Source organism: Aethalodelphis obliquidens, unplaced genomic scaffold, assembly GCF_003676395.1.
Source record: "Aethalodelphis obliquidens isolate GAN/ISIS:26980383/991018 unplaced genomic scaffold, ASM367639v1 scaffold21, whole genome shotgun sequence".
NCBI lineage: Eukaryota > Metazoa > Chordata > Mammalia > Artiodactyla > Delphinidae > Aethalodelphis > Aethalodelphis obliquidens.
Genome location: NW_020837965.1, coordinates 14308656 through 14330325, shown reverse-complemented (window position 1 = coordinate 14330325; position 21670 = coordinate 14308656). Strand labels below are relative to the sequence as shown.

At 47.1% G+C, this 21670-nt stretch overlaps 1 protein-coding gene and 1 long non-coding RNA gene across 9 annotated transcripts in view; one reads left to right on the top strand and one right to left on the bottom strand.

Moving 5' to 3' along the window:
* The window catches only part of FOXN3 (forkhead box N3), a 400895-nt gene that overhangs the window by 146024 nt on the left and 233201 nt on the right, over positions 1–21670 (top strand). For 2 of the 8 annotated variants that reach the window (XM_027120293.1, XM_027120291.1), the window contains exons 1-2: positions 16979–17213; positions 20925–21481. In XM_027120293.1, coding sequence (XP_026976094.1) covers positions 20939–21481 — 543 coding nt within the window. In that variant the 5' untranslated portion in view covers positions 16979–17213; positions 20925–20938. Of the gene's footprint in view, positions 1–16970; positions 17214–17625; positions 17811–20924; positions 21482–21670 lie in introns of those variants that run through there. The other 6 variants (XM_027120287.1, XM_027120292.1, XM_027120288.1 and 3 more) reach the window with 5 other exon arrangements.
* LOC113627562 (uncharacterized) lies at positions 538–14159 on the bottom strand. Its single transcript, XR_003435601.1, has 3 exons — positions 13721–14159; positions 11765–11811; positions 538–681 (listed from the first exon to the last, which is right to left on the bottom strand). It is a non-coding gene; the product is annotated as an uncharacterized LOC113627562 (long non-coding RNA).

Genomic DNA, 21670 nt, shown 5'->3' with positions numbered 1-21670 from the left:
AGGCCAAGTTGGTGGAAAGGAGAATTTGCTTTACTTTGGATGCCTGCAACGGGGGGGGCGGGGGGGGGGAGGGGGGGGGGGGAGGGCCGACGCCTGTCCAAAGGCCAAGTCCCCCTCCCTGACAATCAGGGGGCAAGAACTTTTATAGACGGAGGGAAGGGGCTACGTGCAGAAACAGCACAGTCAGCTCTGACCGTCATCTTGAAATTGGTCATCTGTGGTCTGACCAGCGTCATCTTGATTGTTTTAGCTACAGTTAATCTTCTGTTCCAGGGTCGGTTTGTTCCCATTTCTTTGAGGCCAGTTCTCAGAATTGTGGCAGCTGATGTCATGGCTACAGCCTGCTCATCATGTAGGTAACTTCTTCCACCTGGTGGGGATCTCAGTATCTATATGACAGCTCACGGGATACGGCTCAGAATATTATCTATAGCCCTTAAGGAGAGACTAAAGGTCCTTGACTATGCTTAATGACTAAACTATTATTATTTGGTCTCCTCTGACTGTTTTCCTTTGTTTCTGCATTTTCTGACTTCTCTGATTAAACTTATTCTTTGGCTGAAGTTTTTCCACAGACAAAATGCAGGCAGAGGACATGGCGGGTGAGGACCACAGGGTCCTGCTCCGTTTCACTATGACCATCATCACCTTCCTGTCAGCACCCGATCTGGAACTGGGCACCTGGGGATATAAAATTCAGATATTGTCCCTCAGGGAGGTTGGTATGGGCTCAGCTTAGGGTCAAACTCTTGAGACCTGAATGGGAGTCATGGTTTGTATCAAATTCTAGGTGGAGCTGGCCGTCCCTCTAGCCATGAATTCTTTCCAGTTAATCTCCATTCATGAATTCTCCCTTCATCAGTAATGCTCTATTAATATGGCCAAATTTATACGTTTAGCCATACTTTTAAAGTGCTCATCGATAATGTTTAATTTCATTTTTCTCCCAAATCTTTTTATTCCTATCAAGTCCAGTCACTAAATTTGTCAAAATGCTGTTTTCTCTATTTTTTTTTATTGACGCATAGTTGATTTACAATGTTGTGTTAGTTTCAGATGTACAGCACAGTGACTCAGTTATACATATATATTCATAAACATACACACGTATATATATTCTTTTTCAGATTCTTTTCCCTTATAGGTTATTACCTATAAGGTATAAGTATATTGAGTATAGTTTCCTGTGCTATACAGTAGGTCCTTGTTGGTTATCTACTTTATATATAGTAGTGTGTATATGTTAATCCCGAACTCCTAATTTATCTCTTCCCTCCCTTCCTTTCCACTTTGGTAACTATGTTTGGGGTTTGTTTTGCCTGTGGGTCTATTTCTGTTTTGTAAATAAGTTCATTTGTATTTATTTATTTTTTTTTGGCTGCCCTCCGCAGCATGTGGAATCTTAGTTCTCTGACCAGGGATCGAACCCATGTGCTCTACATCAGAAGTGCAGAGTCTTAACCACTGGACCACCAGGGAAGTCCCCCATTTGCATTTTTTTCTTTAGATTAGTTTTCTCTATTTTGTAATGTTAAAGACTTTACTCTGGCAGAAACATCCGTGGACAGGGAGTCAAGAAGTGGTATCTGCCACTAACTCTGCATGGGGGATGTGTTGGGAGGCTTTGGGTTACAAATAACAGAAAATCCAGTTCAGTGTCCGAACAAGACAGGAAATGTGTTGGCCCATCCACTGAGTCCTGGCTGGACCTGCCTGTTCTTCTACACCAGTCCACAGCCCCTGGAGCTGATGATGGGATCAATCCTGCCCAAACCACCAGGCTGGGGAATTGGGTGCTGTTGAGAAGGGAGAGAAGAACAGACACCGGAAAGGAAACTACCAGTGTGCGTTCTGACATGTGACCCTAAGTCACTTCACTTCTCCGGGCCTCAGTTGTCCCATTAAACTGGGGGCTTGTCCGAATCCATGAGTGAAGTCCTTCCTAAGGGTAAGCTTTATGATTTTATTTTTACTAATTGGTTCTCGTAATGAATGAACAAACCTTTTTTTGGCCAGTGCTGTAGAGCTAAGAATGTAATTAGGAAACAAATAGCTCTGTTTCGATAAGTCAGGGCAGTCAGCCTTAGTAACTTTCCTCCTACCCATGAGTTGCAGATTTTGATCTAGAAAAATGAGCAGTGGAGGATGTGAGGGAGGAGCCCCGGAAAACAGCATAGAAAGCCTGCTTTGACTTAGTAAAGCATATTTTGTTTGCAGCAAAGCATAATTTTGTTCGCAGCAAACGTAACTTGGATGTTCGTTCACAGGAGATCCGGGAAGGTCTGGGCCCGGCTTATTTTTCTTACCATAACCATTGGAGGCTCTGCTAGGAAGCTGGTATCACAAAGAAGCCGAGAGAGGTTTAATTTGGATTCAGAGGGAGCTGGTGTTGCCAGAAGCCAGAGAATGACTCTAAATGGCAGTGGAATCAGATCCCTGTGGTTAGTTGAGGGTTTCTCAAGAATGAAACCACAGACCTCAGCTTTCTACTTCATCCACTTTTTATGGAGCCTTTGGCCAGTCTGGACATGAGATCCCAGTAGTGGCACCAGAAAAGCTTTCAAGGAAGCATCTGAGGGTGGTTTCTGAGGGAATGAACTCCTGGGCCTTGGTACCAAAATCCAGTTGGGAGTGCCGTGGACGTGAGGGTGGCATGGGTGCTGGAGATGGCGGTGAGCTGTGGGGGCCTGTTTCCTCCATTCCCAGTGTACAGAGCTGTGTGTAGACTCTGAAGACCTGTAGGGCCCAGGGCTGCCTCAGTCGGAGAGTTTACCCTCCTGTCCAGGATCTACGGGGAAGAGTTAATCTGATTAGTAGTACAGTCAGTATATTTTTATTGTGGTTGGCTCTTTTTTGAACATATGTATAGAGTTGGCAAAGGTTGATCTGTGCCTTAATCTAATTCCCTGCAATATAGCGTTTGGAAATTCGTTCTGGTGTGGTGGTCGGTGGTGTTTCTAAACCGGCAGACAATTACCACCTAACTCTGTGTGCAAAGTGAAAGAGAAATAATTCGAAAATGGTTGCTGGTCAGATGTCTGTGCCTTGGAAGCATTAGCCTGGAGTGAAACCATAAGATCTTTATCCCTGTGGTGGTGGGTCATTTGTTGGATTGGGGGGAGGGAACAATGAGGACTGGAGAGAGAGTAGATTGTTTTATGAGTTGCCTCATGGGCACCTTCATAGCTGCTTGTTCCTTCTGCGGGTCCATATCCAGATGGGAGGTAGGGACAGGCTTGGAGTTTCAGGCCCGGCCTCTGGAGTTGTCAACTGTCATGAGGTTTTTTTGTTGTTGTTGTTCCCAAAATCTTTGTGTTTTATAATTCAGGCAGGAGCTCAGTGCTGGTGTGTGGCCATTACCCTGGGTCTCACGGCCTTTTGTAGATGTTTGTCATTCACTGAATGATGTCCATGTCTATGGGAGCACAAGCAGCTGAGCCTGCAGAAGCAGGAAGGGCGTGTATGTTTAGTGGTCCATTTGAAGAATGCTACGCAAGAACCAAATCAGAGAAACCCATAAACCTCCGACGAAGAAGCCCAAGACGTAGACTGCAAGCAAGTTACACGCTGTGATCTTGGAAATGAGATCTTGGATAGTATAAATAGATCGGAGAGTGCGGTGCTCAAGAGGATGGGCTCTGCAGGCCGAAGAGACTTGGGGTCTTAACTTCTCATTTCACCTCTTAGTGCCGATTATTGACCACCAGCAAACAACTTCTATTTTATTTTATTTTCGCCACACCACGCAGCTTGCGGGATCTCAGTTCCCGGACCAGAGATTGAACCCCGGTCATGGCAGTGAAAGCCTGGAATCCTAACCACTAGGCCACCAGGGAACTCCCATAACTTAACTTCTTTAAGCCTCGGTGTCCTCATCTGTAAAAGGGGACAACGGCCCCTACCTGGGAAGGATAGTGGAAGGAGAAAATAAATAACGCAGGTAAAGCTCTTGGCATGGTGCCTGGCATGTAGGAAACATTGGAGAGCTTTTGTTGTTTTGTCTGCTGTATGATTTTCTGGATTGCAGTAATTGGGTACTTGGTGTTCATTGTTTTGGCTTTTGTTATTTAGGTGCCTTGAACATCCCCAGGCAAAACTGACATTCCCTTTGGTCCTCCTCAGGACAGTTAGGAGTAAGGTGGTGTTAGGGTGGTCTGTGGACAAGCCAGGTTTCCCACCAATGAAGGAAGAGGCGAACTCTGCCTGTCAGACATGTTACTAGGGAAGAGCCCCCTGTGGCTCGGTTTCAAAGCAATATTTTGTCCCCACCCTTCCCCAGAGAGGTGACAGAAATCTAGTCAGTCTCCGAAGAGTGGTGGAGAAGCTGAGACTTCAACGGGATGCCATTTTAGACGTCTCAGTTTCTTTGGATGGAATTGGGTTTTTACATGTTTGATTCAAACAACAACAGCAACAAATCCGCAAGAACTCTTTTGCACAGAGGACCGAAAGAATGGCTTCTTACTCGATACAGAAACTTGGGTAAAAAACATGCAAACACGTGAAGAACCACCAGATTGCTGTCGGTAGGTGGCAAAGTACTTTGCTATAAATATTGCAGGACTCCTCTTTCTTTTAAAAGAAAAACTTGCTTTGCATTTCAGACAACAGAAATGGCTGGACAAGTCTTTAGTTCATGTGCAAGAAACTGAAAACAATGTGAAAGATTTTCCTTAAATGGAGACAGAGCTTGGCCTGGTCTCACGTTGAAGTTCAAGCCCTGGTCTGAATTGGCCTCCCATGTGTTATTTCTCATATATTATATGCAAGGTTCCCCTGCCCAAGACCGGGGAATCATTCATTTTTTTCCTGTAATCTTGAGGTGTGTACAGGGCACGACTCGGCCTCAGACCTTTCTGCTTTCACTTTTGGTTATTCAGAACCTCCATCTGGCGGTATTTGACTGTGAGTGTTTTCTGTGGCTTTTCTGTGGCTCCTGTTCAAAGTATTCAAAGCAGTTTAAAAATACATAATGTTCAGCGATCTGACCAAGAACTAATGTAAGTACTTATTTGAAGACTATTTTTAACTCTTTAACTCTTACTATGTCTTGGAAATAGATACTAAGATTTAAAAAAGGTTTGAAAAACATAGGACTACTCCACAGTCATAATGCTTTCAGTGGTGACAGTAGTTGCAAACAGCACAGTTTGTAAAAACAGAAGAGCTAAAATTCTTTATTTAATATTAAACAGGAAACTGAAAGCAGTCTGCAGCAATGTGGTGGGTTTCCAACAAACCTGCGGGTGGGTTTATCTGTGCTGAACAGCCTAAATGAGACATTTCCCCTTTTATTCTGTTAAGATGGTGAGTTTTCATGACAATCTCAACCAAAACATGACCATTGGAAGCAGGTTCTGTCTTGTTAGATGTTAAAGCAACCGGTTTCCACTAGAACCTGAGGAAATTTGGAAGCGAGTTGCAAACCTCTCAAAGAGTGGAAAACGCACTTTTGTTTCGCCTTTGTGCAGGGCTGTCACTCACCCAACATGTGCATGTGAATATTATTTCCGAAGACCTGGGCTTCATTTTAAGGTCAGCCTTCAATTTCCAGAGAATATAATTTGCTGCTATTTTTAGAGCATCATGATTGCTCGTAATAACTAATGGAAAAAACTCAACAGAGAAATAAATGTCTAACAGCTGTGTCTGCTTAAACTTGATTAAAGGCAGTAAAAAAACGTAAACAGAAGAATGAATGTGACAATGGACGGAGGGAGAGACAAGTCTCCCTCATTGTGAAAAGTTTTACAGACCTAACTCGTTCTACTTCGGAGGCCGGAGGTGTCTGTGTTTAAAGTTTACTTTACTGTTTGTCTTGAGTGGGATCAGTGTTGTAGTGAATAATTTATAGGCAGCATGAATGAGCTCATTAGTCACCTTTTCAGACTTGAAATGAGTTTTGTGGTTGTCATTACTCGAGCCTTCTGTTCAGCCGCCGCGCACAATGAGAGTTTGGCAGTTGGCCGCCTTGTCGTCAGGCAGCCTGCTCACCCATTAGGTCTGCGTTGCTTTTGTGTTTCCTTGAAACCTCCTTCTCTTCCTGTGCCGGCCCAGGGACTCTCACATTTCAGATGCCTCTTGCACCCCAAGTTTAAATGAGTTTTTCGGGGGTTAAAAATGTTGCGTCTGCCAGCAAGAATGAAGTAGATGGAGTGAGCTTTTCTTTCTAGCAACTCCTGTGTAGGATTCCCTTGGTGCATGGTTTGATGTTCAGGTTCTTCAACAGTAGCAAGCTAGGGGGTCCTTGTTGAGCGGCTGAACCGGGCTGTCGCATGGTGGCAGGCGTTTCAGGCGAGGAGATGTCACTGGAGTTTGGAGGGGGCTGGCTGTCTGGGAGTAGGTGTGCGTTAGTTACAGCCCTCAACATCCGTGTGGTGCGGGTGTCTGTGGATGAAGAAACTTATCCCAGCAAAGCTGCCTGGCCAGATTCCCAAGGCCAAAGAGAACCACGTTTTTCCTACAAAGAGATCGACAAGACGACCTTGCAGGAGCCCAGCCAGCTGGAGGGTCCCCGTCACTGGGAATGGCCATTACTTCTTCCCCATCTCTACGTCTTCCCAGTTCAGATTATTAAGAGAAAGCAAATGGTTGCGGCTGCCTCCTTATTGCGCCCTTGGAGACTTGCCTTGGGGGCTGGTATGAGGGGGAGATGAGCCTGGGCATGCCAGTAGCAGGTGGGATTGCTTTGGAACGGACGTCATGACGCTCATCCCTCCCTTTGAACTTGGCCTGGGCAGCCTCCGGAGAGCTCTGACGTCCACTCTCTGGGACTGGACTCCATCTGGAAGTCCAGGACTCTGTGGCATGCCCACCTTGGCCTTCGGGTCGCCTCTGCTGGCACTCCTGGTGCATGGATGCTTGCCCGGGGAGTCCCAGCCAACCGCCTGCCGCCCCGTGCTGAGGCCTCTTTGACATTAGCTATGAGCAACAGGCACTAATGGCTGCCATCGCCAATGTGGGCAGCACCCCCTTCTGGGATCCATATTGTCAGACAGCTGGCCCCGAGGCAAGGAGGAAAGATGCTCAGTATTCCTCTCGAGAAGAAACGCCTGGTTGTTTAGGGTCCAAATCTTTGGAGCCAGAGTCACATGGCTTTGAGTGCAGAGAAATGAGGTGCTGTTGATCGCACCCACCGAAAGACAGCAATTCAGTTAGCCACTTCCTTCCCAGCCTCCACCCCTTAGCGATGGATCACTCACAGGCACTCATGCCTCACACTTTATGGGCACGTCTTGCTTGCATCTGAATCACAATATTGAAGGTACAAGAGATGCTATTTTTGGAAGGAGGCAGGGTTTAAAAACTGAACGTGTTGGGTGAATTGCACTGCCCAGTAGAGGAGCAGAGACTTCAGGTTTGGCTGTCGTAATAAATTGAGTAACTTGCTTATCTTCATAAAAGGGCTTTGTACAGCAGGGAAATAAGTTGATAATATTTTTAATCTATGTAATCTCTCCAAAGAGTTCACCAGATTCGGAGCTTTTACTTTGTTTTAAAAAGACAGATCTTCAGGAGAAGAATTGATTGTTTTCTTTCACATCCCTCCGAAAAAGTAAAATGAGAGAAGTTATTTCTTGGCATGGTTAAGACTTTGGCAGACATAGTCACCGAAACCCATGAGACTGTGGTACTTGGTGTACTTGCTGAAGAGAGGAAAACAATAAATGCTCTTAAAAACGTTGGAGGAGGAAAAGGTTGATGATGCTACTCTTTCACTGATCCGTAGTTATTAGATACCAGTTTGAGAGAGGAATAAAAAAAGAGCATTTTTTTTTTCCCGTTAAGTGATTGATTTTTTTGATTACCACTAATTCCACATGCTACGAGCAGAAGAGAAGTGTAAGACGGGGTCCTTGCCTCTCAAGGCACTTAGTCTGTTTGACACTCAGTAGCTAGTTGATTTGTTTTTTATTACAAAGGTACACCATACCATGTTGATTATGAAATAGAAGCTGAACTTTGTCTTTTTGAAAGTAGTCCCTTTTCATTCAGCTTAAAAGTCCTTTTTTTCCTTCTACCTCCTGGTCAGTTTTTCCTTTCTTGAACCTCACCGCTTCCGGCCTTTACATCCTCGACCTCTGAGAGGTTCTTTAAGACAAAACCAAATGCTCTGGATTGATCTGACGCTTCCCTTGGTAGGAACAGGGCTCTAAACTCTGGAGCCAAACTGTGTGGGTTCAAATCCCAGCCCCATCACTTACCAGCTGTGTGACCTTGGGCAGGTGGCTAAACCTCTCTGTGCCTCAGGCTCCTCATTTAATAAAATGGCCATAATAACATTATCTACCTCACGTGGTTAATGTGAGGCTGAAACAGTGAATATTTGCAAAGTCTTAGAACACTCACTGGCACTGAATAAGTGGCCAATTAAATACAATCGATTTCATTCTTCACGGGTTCCATATTTGCAAATTCTCTTACTTGCTAAAATTTATTTGTAATCATAAAATCAATACTTGTGGTGCTTTCATGGTCATTCGTGGACATGTGCAGAGTGGCAACAAATATGAGTAATCCAGGGGCTTCCCTGGTGGCGTGGTGGTTGAGAGTCCGCCTGCCGATGCAGGGGACGCGGGTTCGTGCCCCAGTCTGGGAAGATCCCCCATGCCGCGGAGCGGCTGGGCCCGTGAGCCATGGCTGCTGAGCCTGCGTGTCCGGAGCCTGTGCTCCACAACGGGAGAGAAAAAAAAAAAAAAAAAAAAAAAAAATATATATATATATATATATATATATATATATGTGTAATCCAACACACACATTCCCAGCTGAGACAAAGCAACTCTTCGCCTTTTTGTTTCAGCTTTCATACTGTAAACAAGCGTCCTTTTAAATGTCTCTTTAGTGTCACTTTTTTGGTGTGCTTTTTGTTGGCGATTTTGCTGTTTAAAATGGCACCCAATCACAAGTGCTGAAGGGCTATCTTGTGTTCCTAAGTGCCAGAAGACTGTGATTGCCGTGTGGAGAAAAGACAAGCTTTTCCTGTGTTCGATAAGCTTTGTTCAGACATGAGTTCTAGTGCTGGTGGCCGTGAGTTCAGTGTTAATGAATCAGCAATATATATTACATCAGGTATCTTTAAATGGAATCGGAGAAAATAAGGTAATGTATTGATCAGTTAATGAAATTGTTGTGACCGGTGGCTCGCAGGAACCTAACCCTAGATTTCCTCTAGGAGCAGAGGTTCAATATTTGCTAATTCAGTGCTTGACTGAATGATAAGAATTGACTGCAGATAAATGGAATCCAAGTACTCAGAGGGGCAGCCTCCTTTAGGACAAGCTTTTGACTGCCGGGAGTATCCCTGGGAGGGCGGGAGAAGCAGAAGTAGTTCTGGCCATGCAGGGTGTGCCTCAGCTGGGCACAGATTTTTCTGGCAGATTGAAAAAAGCAACAACCAAAAAGATGCAACCACATTTGGTCCCTTAGAAGCATAAGTTTTCATAGAAGATCCATCTGGAAATGGAGAGTAAATGTTCCCCCTTCCCCACAAATTCTTAATTCAAGAGTATTTTCCCTCATCTTTGGACCTACCTAAGAGTTTGTAGAAAACGTTTGATACTCAAAACCAATAAATTGAAAGCTTTCCCACAAGCAGACAATAGACCCCATTATGCAGGGTATAACGTTTGTTATACTTAGCAATTCTCTTGTTTGCTTGGAGCACCAGCCTTTTCAGAAAGGGATCATTTTGTCCCTTCTGATTGAAAAGATCACAAAATGCTTCAATTTGGTGAGAAGTTTTGCCAACATATCTATTTTCCCCCAAACTCTTACTTTATGAAATGTTTGCAAATTGTTTCACACATACAGTATATGAGAATGTGAAAGTGATTCAGAAAAGGGAAAGCTTCACTTAAAACGACTGGAAAATGCAAGTAGAAGGGAACAAAGGGAACATGGGTAACTGTGGCCCATATAATTTAATAAACATCCACCTGAAAACGTTGTTGCATATTTCAGTGCCTTCACTCAATACATACTGAGTGTCTTCTGTGTGTGTCAGACACTGGAGTAACTTTGCTGTGTACGTTGCTGAATAAAACAGGTATGGATCCTGGTTTTACGGGGCTTATTATCTCATGGGGGTAGGCAGTCTGGTGGGGAAGTTTACCGTCTTGCTTTGGCATCTCCTTAGGATAAACTCCTAGAAGCTGGAAATTTAGAGTCAATGACCATGCTCGCTTAAGTTTTAATTCAGTTCACCAGACTGCCCTCTTAAATAGTTATACCAAGTCACGTTCCTCCGATACCCACACCAATATTGGTGTGGTTATTCTTTTTAAGTCTGTGCCAGTCTGATGGATGAAATGAGATATCACAATTGCTTGAGTTGGCATTTCTGGGATTTCGTTGCTTTTTTTTTTTTTTTTTTTTTACTGAGGTTGAGCATCTTTTCATGGGTATATTGCCATTTGTGTTTCTCCTTTTGTGAATCTGCCCCATTTCTCATTAGGGTGATAATTTTCTCATTGAGTTGTAAGAGTTATAGATTTAAAATATTAACCCTTTTTCATATGTATGACAAATACTTCCTTGTATTTTTTTTTTGTCTTTGAACTTGATTTATGACCTCTGGTCTTACATACAAAGTTTAAATTGTTTTGTAGTCAAATATGTCATTATTTTCCTTATGATTTATTTACTTAACAAAAATAGCTCTAAGTGCCAGGGCACTGTTACATGTGTTTTACGGATATTCATTCATTTAATCTTTATCACCACCCTACGAAGTGGGTCTTGCTGTATCCTCCATCTTTCCCCCTTTTTTTTAAGATGAGGAAACTAGGGTTTTCCCTGGTGGCCCAGTGGCTGAGAATCCGCCTGCCAATACAGGGGACACGGGTTCGAGCCCTGGTCCGGGAAGATCCCACATGCCGTGGAGCAACTAAGCCCGTGCGCCACAACTACTGAGCCTGCGCTCTAGAGCCTGCGAGCCACAAGTACTTAAGCCCGCGCGCCCAGAGCCCGTGCAAAGCAACAAGAAAAGCCACTGCAATGAGAAGCCCGCGCACCACAACAAAGAGTAGCCTCCGCTCGCCACAACTAGAGAAAGCCCGTGACCCAATGCAGCCAAAAACAAACAAATAAATAAATTTATTTAAAACAAAAAAAGATGAGGAAACTAGGTAGAGAGAAAGAAGTTAAGTACCTTGATTAAGGTTACCCAGTTAGTATGTGGTGAAGTGAGAATACGAACGTAGTCCCAGGCCACTAAGCTATATCAGCTCTGGTCTTGGTATTAGGCTCTCTGTGTGTGTTTAATTGTGGTTGCTTCATAAATGCTCACTGAATCTTCCCCATCCTTGAGGGCAAGTGCCACATCTTTTATTTCTCCCAGTTCCTTCCCAGTGCCCTCCACACAGTACTGGGCGTGGTATGGCTAGATGCTTAATAAGTACTTTTTGACTTCTGGATCATCAGCTCACACTTCTGTTTATGCTCGAAGAGGTGCTGACAGGTTCTATATTTTCCATTTTGCTTCCAGCAGGTGACTTGATAGGCTCGGCTTTGGCTAGGGCACCTGAGCTAATGAATGTCCCTCCACGGGTTCAGCTGTACCTTCCCTTACTCCACAGCCCTCCTTCCCTCTTCATATAGGCCTCCTGGCTCTAATCCCTGCTGAAGAAATTCTAATAAGCCTTTTCCCAGGCACCACCCTTCAGAACCTGTCAGGTAAACACCAAGGACGCACAAGAGGAAAACCCCAAGAGGGGATAACCAGAAAGCCCAAAGGATGCTTGAACGAGCCTTTGAAACTCACCACGAGATGGAGGGTCTTCCAGCTGTGGTCCTGGGTGTCTCTTCCTTCTGCAAAGGAGGGAAGGAAGTGAGGAACTATTTTACTACGATGGACAGCATTCTCACATGTTATCTCAAAGACACTTAGTCAACCCACAATTAAGGAGTTATCTTTGAACATAATCTCTTGTCTTCTCATATTCAGTCATTGGATAGATTCTCTTGGTTCTTCCTGTGAAGACTCTCATGCATTCATTTTTTCCAGTCTCACTGACTACTTTCTAATTCAGTGGGTCCCAAAATGTGGTCCCTGAACCAGCAACAGCATCACCTAGGAGCTTCTTAGAGATGCAAATTCTCAGGCCCCAGCTCAGACCTACTGAATCAGACACTCTGGGGGTGGGGGCCAGCAAGCTGAGTTTACGTAAGCCCTACAGGTAATTCTGATGCACATTCAGGTTTGAGAACCACTGCTCTAATGGAACCCCCCTTTTATTATTCAAACATTATAAATGTGTTGGGTACTCATTGTAGAAAATTTGGAAAATATAGACAAGTATGAAAGAAGCAGGCAAAAAAATTACCCCATAACTCAACCCCACAGAGGGAAACACTATTTTACTATTTTAACATTTTTTCGTATTAAAAAATGTTAAAAAAGATAACCTTTGTTCCTGTATGGATTTCTGCAGTGCTTTCTGATTGGTTCTGTCTACTTTTGGTCTTCCATTTCCTTCTTTCCGCTCCCAAAACTCATCTTGGGTCCATGATCCCATTCTTCTTTTTTAAAATTGAGATATATTTGACATATAACACTGTGTGACTTTAAGGTGTACAGCATACTGGTTTGATACATCATACTGAAATATTATCGCCACTATAGCATTAGCTAATACCTCTATTGTGTCACATAATTATCATTTCTTCTAGTATTGGGAATAATTAAGATCTAGTCACTTAGCAAGTTTAATGCTTATAATACAGTTTTGTTGTGTGTCATCACTGTACTGTGTATTAGGGCTCTAGGACTTATTTATCTACTAGAGGCAAGCTATTCTTTTTTTTAAAGCATATTTCTGATAGAGCAACTTCTGGATCCAAAAATACTCAATGAGTTCCTCTTCCCCTCTGATTACTGTACATAAACTGCTTACCTTAGCATTCAGGGAGTTTTGTGATAGGATGTTTCCTCGCTTATCCACTAATATGCATGCTCCATAAGGAACAAAAACTTTGTATCCCTGGAACCTAATAACGTCATGTACTTGGTGGGCACTCAATATATTTGTTCAAGGAATGAATGCATCTTCTTTTTTTTTTTTTTTTTTAATTTATTTTTGGCTGCCTTGGGTCTTCGTTGCTGCGCGCACGGGCTTTCTCTAGTTATGGCAAGCCGGGGCTACTACTCTTCGTTGCAGTGCGCAGGCTTCTCATTGTGGTGGCTTCTCTCTGTGGAGTATGTGCTCTAGGCACACGGGCTTCAGTAGTTGTGGTGCACGGGCTCAACAGTTGTGCCTCGTGGGCTCTAGAGCGCAGGCTCAGTAGTTGTGGCACATGGGCTCAGTTGCTCCACGGCATGTGGGATCCTCCCGGACCAGGGCTCGAACCCGTGTCCCCTGCATTGGCAGGCAGGTTCTTAACCACTGCGCCACCAGGGAAGTCCTGAATGCATCTTCTAATACAGTCAAGTCATAGTTGATAAATCTGTATGCGCCATTCACGGCTCCTGCCTAGAAAAGCAGTTTGTGCCGTGGCGCATATGCCTGGGACCTGTCCTAGGAGATTCTGATCTATTAGGTGTGGCTTCCCAGGTATCCCCAGTTGAGAAGCTCAGGTCTAGAATGTCCCTTCCCGGTTTCTATGGACCTACGTTTATTATTCTCCTTCCAAAGTCACCTCCCTTCCCCTCCCCAGTCCTGTTGTACCAGATGGTTCTACTATGCCTCCTGCTGTTAGGAGGGGAGAAGGGAAGAGTTACCTGAATTAGGCCAAGCCGATCAGTTTATTTCCCTGGGAATCTGAACTATGTAGCGGAAGGCTGAGGCAGTCTGAAGGTGGTGGGTGCTGGCAATCAGAAGGTCCTTTGCACTTGCCGCTGGCAGCCATGTGTGGTGATACATGAGTAGAGGAAGCCGGCCTTCAGGGAGGAGAGTGGACAGACATATAGAGGGAGGTAGGAAAGACAACTTGGTCTCAGAGGGAAAGAGGTGAATGGAGAGGAAAACCACCTAATGATGCCCCAGTTCCACGCAGTCCAGCTGTGCTTCCTGTCCCAGGCTTGACCCAAGTTCCCACTTGGGTATCCTTTTCCCTGGAGTCAATTTGAAGGATCCTGTTCAGAAGCCCGTCTTTCCAGGCCTGCCTCAGATTCCTCCTCGTCTTTGAAAATCCCTCAGGTCTTCTCACCTGCAGCCCTCTCTCACTGCCGTCAGTTCAGTTGTTACGATGGCCTGGAGAGGGTCGCGGGGCTTTACACTGAACTGTTCATAAATAATCGCGTTGGCTAAATAACCAGTGATGAGGGCGGGGCTTTAATGTTCCAGGGCATGTTGGAGAAGAAAGCGCAAAACACCACGGCGAGGGCCAGTCCTCTCCACAGAGGAGGAACCTGGGGTCCCATGCTGATTGCGGACTGCCTGGGCTAGAACTGGGTTCTCCCGGTCCCAGATACAAGTACTCTCAGCCCAGGCCCAGATAGGGCTGTGGAACGGTCCCATCAAGTCCCCAATCAGGAAGTAGGTGTTGCCCAAAGTGAGTTCTAGAGCACACCTGGGATTCTGCTGTCAAACGTGTTTGTCAAACAATGATTTAAACAGTTCCACTTGTTTCTTTGAGGCTTCTCCGGCTCTAAGGCACAAGGGTCCTTCCTGCAAGTTCAAGAGGGGAATTGAGAACGAGGCTGTTCCTAAGCGAATTTGGCTTTTGCCCCCGTTTGTCAGGCAGCAGGTCCCAGAGATAGGAGTCTATGGAATTATAAGGTGGAAAGACCACTCTAAGCCTTCTTTTGGCTTTTAGCAAAGGTCTGTATTCCCCATTTCAGACAGACAGGCAACCACGTGTACCCCGCTCTCCACATCAGGCAGGGCTGGTCCACCACTTTCTCTTAAGGATGACGATACCTTCTCACAACTCTTGCTGCATTGGTAACGGGAGAGAGAAATTCAGAAATATGTTTGAGAATGGAAGAAACCAAAAGCCGCAGAGGGGAAGAGAGGTGAGCTCATGAAAGGCAGCTTACCTCACCTTACTCCACCCTCTGCTCAGGGGCTGCTCCTGGCCCTAAGCTTGCTGTGTCTTTAAGTTTCTGTTCACATAGGATGGCTGCTTTAGACAGAGTCCTTGTACAATAACCACGCGCTTACATCGCGTCATTTTGAGCTCTGAGGAAGAAGGAAAGGACAAGGGGTGAACGTAACTGCCACCTCTACTTAACATGGAGATTTCCACCTACGGTGTGTGAGTGTGGTCGGGTGCGGAGGCTTGGGACCTGGCAGTTGAAGGGGAGGACGGAAGAGGACTACTTCTTCCTCCCCAAGGCAGCAAAGGTCTCTGGCCTTGGTTCCTTTGATGAGAGATTCACCAGCCTCAACTGATAGGCAGATGGAGGTATCTGCATTAGACTGAGCTCCTGTCCTGGCTTTGTGACCACCTCTGACCTTTAGAAACTTCGACTCAGGACTTCAGATATATCTCGTTTGTCCCTCTTGCTTCACGCTTTTTGCTTAGTGACTTGGGGTAGGTCAAGTGTTCAGTAATTTAAGGGGTGGGGCTGGATGACCTCAGGCTGCCCCTGGGCCTTCACCTCTGAATCATCTCCCAGGTGGGTGGGATTTGCCTTGGCACTGGTAAGTAATAAGGCCTGTGGTGAGTGCCCTGATGAAAACTTACCACCCACCATCTTGGAGCTTTGTGAAGTGGAACGACTCTCAGATTGATTGGGGTTTCCTTATTTTTGGAAATTAAAAAACTCAGAAACCCAGTGGGATTTTTCTCCCCCTTTGGCTAGGTTACAAGGTACTGCAACCTGGAGGGCTTTCTGACGGAGATCACTCCGGGCCTTCCCACTGGTTTTCCTGCGGTTTTCAGAGAGCTCAAAAGGGCCTGTCCTCTGGCTCAGGTGGTGGCCGGCAGAATGACCTGGGCTTCTCTTCTGCGCAGGAACCTGCTGATTTGGTTACCTGGGCGTGGTGTAAAATCGTATTTTTATTTATGTCACCCTCTCTTGGTGTGGCTTCAGCAGCGGGTGGCCCATCTTTGCAGGCGCCTGAAGACTTGGAGTGGTGGCCCTGCGAGTTGTCGGTGGGGTTCGTGGAAGCTCTAAATATGAAAGACATGAGGCTTGTTTTCGCTGGAGGCTTAGAGGTCGGCTGGGGCGTTGAGCACAACCCACTGGAGGCCCCACGGTTTGGCCTTCAGGACGGGCCTCTTGCTCTGTAATCTGTAATGGCCACCCTCCCTCCCCCGGCAGACACGCGCCTGCGGACAGACGAGAGGAGCAGCCACCTGGGCGGGAGGCTGCGGTGCCTTTGTGCCTTTCCTCCCGGGGCACGAGGTGGCAGCTGGAGGAGGGCTGGGGATGGCCCCCGGGAGTCCCGCCAGGACGCCGTAGTTGGGGAGAAGTGGAATCTCTTCTCCCCCTCGCAAGCCTCGCCCGCATCGTAATTCTTTTTATTTTTACTTTCGAGCCATGTAAGGCATGCGGATGGGTAGGAGCGTTCCGGGGACACGTTGCCAGAGGCGCGGTGCCCGCCGGCCCGCGTGGCCAGAGCCCGGGGAAGGGACAGGCCGCGCGCCGCCCGCCCCACCAGACCCGCCGATCGCGGTCGCGGCTGCCCGGGGTCGCAGAGCCCGCGCCGGCCACCCCCGCTCCGCGAGTCCGCGGGAAGCGAGTACGCGCGGCCCAGCCGGGTCTCGGCTCCGGCTGCGCCTCGGGAGCTCCCGGGCGCGGGTAGCAGGGCCGATCGTGGCGTGGGGAGCTCCAGCAAGGGCCGCCCCGGCGAGTCCGCGCCCCGCGCCCCAGGCCGCTGGCGGCCCGGCCCACGTTTTCCCTCTCTCCCGCTCCCTCCGCCCCCTCCGCTCCGTCCCTCCCCTCCGCTCCCCTCCCTCCCCGCGCTTCCCCTCCTCCTGCCTGGTCATGTGTCGCCTTTTTTTGTTTGCAGTGGAAACAATTTCTCGCCGCTCGGCGCGCCCCGGCCCGACGCGCCGCGGCGGAGGCGAGCGGGAGGCGGGACGGGGCGGGGAGAGCGGCGGGGCCGGCGGGAGGACGCGCGGCGCGCCCGGCGGACGCCGCAGGTCCCATGCCGCGCCGCGACCCCCGCGCCCCTGCCGCCCGCCGCCCCGGGCTCGCCGCGCCGCGTCCGCGCGTCCTTAGCCGGGCCACCAAGCTATGCCCGCTGGGCGCCTGCGAAAGTTTGTCGGCTCCCGCTGAAGGGCAGCGGCGCCCCCGCGTCCCCGCGACCCGCTCCGGCCAGGTGAGTTTGCTCCCCGCTCCCGCCAGCGCCCGAATGGGATTTGGGTGACTCGGGGCGGGGGCAGTTGTTCGAGGCCGTCCAGGAGGCGACCTCGCCGCTCTCGGCTGACCGGGGACTCCGCAGTTCCTGGGGGAGAGGGCCCGGGATTGGGGGGCCTGGCCGGGCGGGGAGACGGGAGCCCCCGAGCGGGGAAGTTGCTCAGTCCGAAGAGTTTCCTGCCCCGACGTGCGGGCTGTTTCCCGGTGCCTCGATTTCCGAAAAGCCGCCCTAAAGGAACAGAGTTAGTATTGTCCGCGAAGGACTGGATCCCCGCCGTTTCGGGCCGGGGCAGGGGGTGCCGATCAAGGGGAGACCCCAAGACGACAGACAGCCTCCTAACAAAGATTCCCCCCCCCCTCCCCAAACTGTGCAGGCTTGGCACCGGCAGAGAGAGTCTCCGGAGACTCTCGAGGCTTGACTCCTCCTCACCCCGGCCCTCTTTGAAACCCTCCTTGGGTCCTGGAGAAGTTGGGGGACGGCGGGCTTTTATTGATGTGTTTTTAAGGCTCGCCGCGGTGCGGCCAATAAAAGGTTTATGACATCTGACCGGCAGTGAAGGTATGCGAGCTCCCAATTGCCCTGTATACGGGCAGAAGAGCAGTTTCCCCGTTGCCTGGCAACGCCGCTGATTGACGCGGGACGCAGCCAATCGCCGCTCCCGCAGGTCCCCTTGAAATGTTTTTGACAAGTACAGTAGACTGGAGTGGAGCGCGTGCGTGCGTGCGCGCGCGCGGGGGGGGGTTGCCCTCCCCCCCCCCAAACTCGCAACTGCCCTGCTCGGCTTGGAGAGGATTTCTCAACTTTTTAAAGTTCACATTGAGCATCTGTTCAGAGCTGGGCCAGTAATGTCTTTGTCAGTTATTTGGAGCCCTCTGGTAGTGGGCAAGAAACTAGCTTTCCTGCTGCGTTTTCTCCGTTAAAAAGGAAAAAAAGATAAGAAAACACATCAAGTCATAAAAAAACAAGAAGAGGGTGTGCGTGTGGGGGACGTAACCAATAGCAAACCGAAAAATTGTTAAGGAGGTCACTAGTGAATAACTATTTGCGGATCCGGTGGAGCAACCTTATTGGCAGCAGATTAAAAATGTTTGCTTAACTGCAGACTCACATGATCCGGATTCTTTTTTTTTCCCCCCTCTAAAATAGGAGGAAAGAAAGATTTGGTGAATTATGTAGTTAGAGTATAATAATGGAAAACTCCTCAGCTGTGGTTTCTGGGAACTGTTTTTTAAAATGGAACTGTAGTGATCAGCAGCTCTTGATACCGTTGCTATAAAATGCGGGATTTCTAGGGATGTAGTTAACAGTTGGAGAACATGGGGGGCACAGAAACACAAAGCAGACAAATGATCCAAGGGTGCTGGGCCCTGGTAACCCTCTTTTCTTGACAGTGCTGTTCTTCTAATAAAACCATATAGCTGGCAATGTTTGTTTAAAACAAAAGAAAACGTGGAGAATAGCGTGTTGGTTCCTTTGGGAAGCTACTGACAAATAAGCAAATTAAAAAGAAAGAGAGCAGCATGTTGTCATAGCAACAGTGCAATTAAATTACTTTACTGTCAGCCATGATATAATTTTCCTGTTTGGAAGCTCAGGAGACATAAAACTTTCCTCTGGAGCTAAAGTTGACTTCAGTGGCTGGGTCGTTGTTCTCTTTTGTACTCGACCATGTGGATATTCCTGGTTATCAGAAAATTAGGTTTTTTGATGGGGGTACGTCGAAACTTTGAGAGAAACAAGCCTAATTTTGATTTGTTCGTAAAGAAGGTAAAAGAATCAGGCTGGTCTCTGTCTTACCCCCAGATTTAAGATACTAGATTATTCTTTAAAATGTGTCCTGTACTACTCAGGTTAGCCTCCTTTTTTGATGAAAAAATATTCCCTGTGGATGAACCCGAGGTAGGTATCTGAACTGCCCTGCTTCCATGGGACTTTGGTCTCTGTGGATGTTTTCCGTCCTTAGCGTTGGACATCTACAAGCAGCTCCAGAGAGCTCCCCCTCAGGCCTTCGGTCTGTAGGTTCTGTTTGTCCACTTCTGGGGAGGGGGCCTGCTACCGTTCTCAGGCACCTTTGACTAGCTGTTTAGTGCCCCACATTATGCTTTCTAGAATCTCATTCTAGAGCTTCCCTAGCTGAAGTGGCAGTTATTTTAGGCATGTTATCTGGGCATATTGAGCCTTAGAATGATCATGTCTTTGCTCTTGATGTGTTCATTCTTTTTTCTAGATAGACTGCTTGATCTTACTCAGGGGTGGGGTGGAGGATAAAACAGACACCAAGCGCATTGTCTGAGCACTGTAGACGGAGAGTGGGAGACCTCTTTCATTATCTTACTGTTCTTTCCATCTCACATTGAGTGCTTCAGGAGTGAATGTGCCTTGTATCTGTCGGGGTCATTCTTTTTGTGGACTTGTCACCTCCCCCATTGTCTTTCCTCATCAGATATTTTACTCCCTGTTCTAGGTCATTGATAACAACGGGGGAGGGGTAGAGTAGAATTCTGTAGCAGTTTTTGTTGGATTTGCCTTCCTGTCTTGAAGCTCGTGGTTGCTCTCCTGAATTTTTTCACCGATTTTAACTTCAGTTAATGGCTTATCTTCACATTCCCATGTATTTGTGTGGTGTCTGACGTTACTCACTTTTTTGTTCAGATTGTAGTGTCCCAAAGAAATTAAACGTACTTCCTCCTCCAGTTTGAATCCACAGAATTCCTTGGCATCGCTCTTTAGACTTGCCAAATGTTAAAGTTTCGGTTTTAGGTTATGACTTGTGGAGAAAGAAGGAAAAAAAAAACATTACCAAATTGATGCTCATCATAGCCATAGTTTTGATTCCTAGGCAGTTGCAGCGGTCTTTGTATGGAAAGAGCTGAATTTAATCTGAACCAACTGGCCTTAAACTTATAGGTATGTCCCTTTTTTTTCTTGAGAAAGATAAACAGTGAGACCTGTCACCCAAAGTGACATGGGCTGTGGTTGCACTTATTTTGTGGTTATTGTGCAGCTTGAAAGAATTTGTACATATTCATGTATAATAGGTAAACTGAGGCAGCAGGCAATAACTGATTTTTCCAGGGTCACAGTGAGAGTCTTCATAGATCAGGAAGAAGGTATTGTGGAATTTCCCATTCTTTTTTTTTTTTTTTTTAATTGAAGTATAGTTGATTTACAATGTTGTGTTAGTTTCTGGTGTACAGCAAAGTGATTTTATACGTGTATATATATTCTTTTTTGTATTCTTTTCTATTGCGGTTTATCATAGGATATTGAATATAGTTCCCTGTGCTATACAGTAGGCGTATCCATTCTATATATCATAGTTTGCATCTGCTAATCCCAAACTCCCAATCCACCCCTCCCCCTCCCATTCTCTTCTTGGCATGTGCACGCTAAAGGTGCTGTGAACATTTCCTGTCTTGTACCTAAGGGCTAACAGGTCATTGTGCTATGTGCGTGGTAGACCGAATTTACTACTGTTAATCGGGCATCTCTGTGTGGTGGAATGTAGGTTAATGTCACTCAGTGTGGGAGCTGTGAGGGGATGTTCCTAAGTGGTAGGGGGTCCCCAGAGGTGGCAGGGGTGGGAGGGGGGCATAATCATTAGGGAGGGCATGGCTGCCTCTCTGTTTTGGGTTTCACCGCCTCGTCTTCTCTCTGTCGTGTGTTTCCCAGGAGCCTTCACGTAAATGGGTCCAGTCATGCCTCCCAGTAAGAAGCCAGAAAGCTCAGGAATTAGTGTCTCCAGTGGGCTGAGTCAGTGTTACCGGGGCAGCGGTTTCTCCAAGGCCCTTCAGGAAGATGATGACCTCGACTTTTCTCTGCCTGACATCCGATTAGAAGAGGGGGCCATGGAAGATGAAGAGCTGACCAACCTGAACTGGCTGCACGAGAGCAAGAACCTGCTGAAGAGCTTCGGGGACTCTGTCCTGCGGAGCGTCAGCCCCGTCCAGGACCTGGACGATGACACGCCCCCATCCCCTGCCCACTCCGACATGCCCTACGATGCCAGGCAGAACCCCAACTGCAAGCCCCCCTACTCCTTCAGCTGCCTCATATTTATGGCCATCGAGGACTCTCCAACCAAGCGCCTGCCGGTAAAGGATATCTACAACTGGATCTTGGAACATTTTCCGTATTTTGCAAACGCACCTACTGGGTGGAAAAACTCAGTGAGACATAATTTGTCCTTGAATAAGTGTTTTAAGAAAGTGGACAAAGAGAGGAGTCAGGTAAGCCTCTGGGTCTGGAACTCACGTTTTTCTTTTTGAAATTAAACCTGTCTCTCCATTAATAAAAAATGTTCAGGAATGTAAATTCACCACAGGGAAGTAGCAGTCAGAAACGCGGGTAATTCGATCTCATTTCATTCATTTAGATAATTGTCAAGAACTTCCTTTTCCTGTGTTTGGGGTTTCTAA